Source organism: Athene cunicularia (genome assembly GCF_003259725.1).
Source record: "Athene cunicularia isolate RWA chromosome 19 unlocalized genomic scaffold, athCun1 chr19_part1, whole genome shotgun sequence".
Classification (NCBI taxonomy): domain Eukaryota; kingdom Metazoa; phylum Chordata; class Aves; order Strigiformes; family Strigidae; genus Athene; species Athene cunicularia.
This window is the reverse complement of record NW_020799124.1, coordinates 2,373,593-2,375,834: the sequence shown is the minus strand read 5'-3', so window position 1 is coordinate 2,375,834 and position 2,242 is coordinate 2,373,593. Positions and strand designations below refer to the sequence as shown.

At 47.3% G+C, this 2,242-nt stretch overlaps 1 protein-coding gene across 1 annotated transcript in view; it reads left to right on the top strand.

Moving 5' to 3' along the window:
* Nucleotides 1–1,341: 1,341 nt before the first annotated feature.
* The window catches only part of MRM1 (mitochondrial rRNA methyltransferase 1), a 9,041-nt gene continuing 8,140 nt past the window's right edge, over nucleotides 1,342–2,242 (top strand). Inside the window, exons 1-2 of the mRNA XM_026861806.1 lie at nucleotides 1,342–1,354; nucleotides 1,787–1,887. Of these exons, the coding sequence (XP_026717607.1) occupies nucleotides 1,342–1,354; nucleotides 1,787–1,887 (114 nt within the window). The remainder of the gene's footprint in view (nucleotides 1,355–1,786; nucleotides 1,888–2,242) is intronic.

The following is a 2,242-nucleotide window of genomic DNA, read 5'->3' as shown; positions in this document are numbered from 1 at the left end:
AAAAAAAAAAAAAAAAAAAAAAAAAAAAAAAAAAATTAGGAACTTCTGAGCAGAAAAAAAAAAGCGGTGTGAGGTTAATGGTTGGACTAGATGATCTTCAAGGTCTTTTCCAACCTTGATGATTCTGTGGACGTGGGCAGCAGTGGTGAAACATCTGAATTGGTGGCTGCAGCTCTGTACAAAGTTAAACAGGTGTTGAAATGCACAGCTGGGGAGGGCCCTACCTTATCTTTCTGCTCTGTAAAAGGAGGCTTTGGAGAGAATTGCTTAAGGGCCTTGAAAAAGGGCCAGTTTGGGTAGTTGCTGCCTGAAAACAACCTCACTGACCTGCAGTCCTGGAAGTCTGGGGTTTATTTTTTTTCCTCTCCATTAACATTTGCAACATTTTCAAGTCTATTAAATAAATTTGAAATAATACCCAGTATATTTTTCCATTTCAAATGTGTTTTTAGGGGACAATTCCTGCTGCCCGTTAACTTCCCACGTGAAGCGCGGCCTGTGGCGGGGTTTGTGTGGCCGCTCTGCCTCGTGTAACCTGGTGGCACCTCGAGCCACCTTCCTGGGATGAGATGGGATTGGCGGCACGACTCTGAGGCATTTAAAAACCCCAAACAGGAGGGTGAACTGTGTAATTTATCAGTAGGTTTCTAATTGTGAACTGTAAAATAAAGAATAAACAGAGAGGCACACGTGGTTCTTTCGTTGTGTATGTTGTCGTTTTTGTGTTATAACGTCCTTTTTTTACTGTTCACAGCTAAACTTTTGTGAAGAGTTCAAACAGAAACATGTGGGTTTGGTTCTTCGTGAGGAAAAAAAAACCAACGTAATTTCTTTCTAGAGCAGAATAGCATCCAGTCGTCTCGCGGATAACCTGTGGAGGTTGGACTCGCCCATCCTTGTTCAAACGAAGCTGCACTCACAGGGGTTCACTGAAATCCCCAGGTAGGCTGTTGGGCACGGCTGGGTTTGACTAAACCGTGCAAGGGATGAGCTGCTGCTGCTTGGACTTGGATATTGAACTCTTTCTGTCTCTCGTGCTTGCCTCGAAGCAAGATAGATTATCGTCGGCGTTAACTGAAGGCATTTTTGTTCCCCGGTCCCCTTTCAGCTTGTCCAAGCGCAGAGGCACGTTCCTGAGCTCAGGTTTGCTGATTTTTTGCAAACTAGTAATGAATAGCTGACTTGGCTGCCACTGCTGGATTTGAGGCAGATATTTTGGATACCTTGTAAATAGGTAGAGAGCATTTGTAGAATTAAAACCATGTTTTTTTCCTATTCTTGTGCTTTTTTTGTGTGTGTGTGTGTGTGTCCTATATAGTATATATTGTCAGTTACGGTAACATGTTTGCTGGAGGTACAGCGGTTTTATCTGGCAGATGATGTGGTCTCAGGGGACCAGTCTCAGCTCTCATTTTTTTTAGCGGGGAGGAACCACGAGCACAGTTGTCTCCGGTAAGCAGCAGGAAAAACACGATTTCACTTGAGATCTCTGAACCTGCAAAAAAAAACAAAACAAAAACTCCCGTTATCTTTTTGAGGCCTGATGTAACTTGTCTGTGCTTCGGACTAACAGTATAGAAAAGGGCTGAAACACTTTGGGTTCTCTCCGCAAAATCTTTTTGAAGTAATACAGCCGTGGTTTGTCCCCCGTGGCCCACGCAGGTGCGTTAAACCCCTGGAAGCCCTGAACCTCTTGCTGTGAGTGACCTGGTTCCCTGTTTGCCTGCCCCTAGCCTACCCATTTATGAAATTAAAAGATGAATATACAACATTCTCTAATTCGAAGAGCGGAGGTTTCGCTCGAAGCTGCAGGCTGTTAGGGAGTTGGGCCCAGGGCCTGCCCGCAGCTCTCGCCCTCAGAACGTGCGTTTCCAGCCCGTTGACGCTGTTTGGACAATTTCCATTGTCTGTGGGTTTTTGCATCCTGCCTGAGCACACACGGCCTTCGGGAATGGGGTCAGAAACTGCAGCTCGACCGCTCTTTTTTTGTTTTGTTTTGTTTTAATATTAAAACCATCCGGGCTAGGCCAGGGCCAAGACTTTGCGCAGCGCTGGTGCTGCTGTGGGACCCGGGTGGTTGGTCTGGGGCCTGCGGGAGGCGGCCCCGCACCGCGGCCCGGGCGAGGAGCCCTACCGGGGCGGTTTAAAGCTGGTTTTTTGGTTAATTCAGGCTCTGGCAGTGCGGGCTCAGGGCAGCACCAGCCCTCGCCGAGGGGGTGACGGCCCCTCAGCGACACTCTCT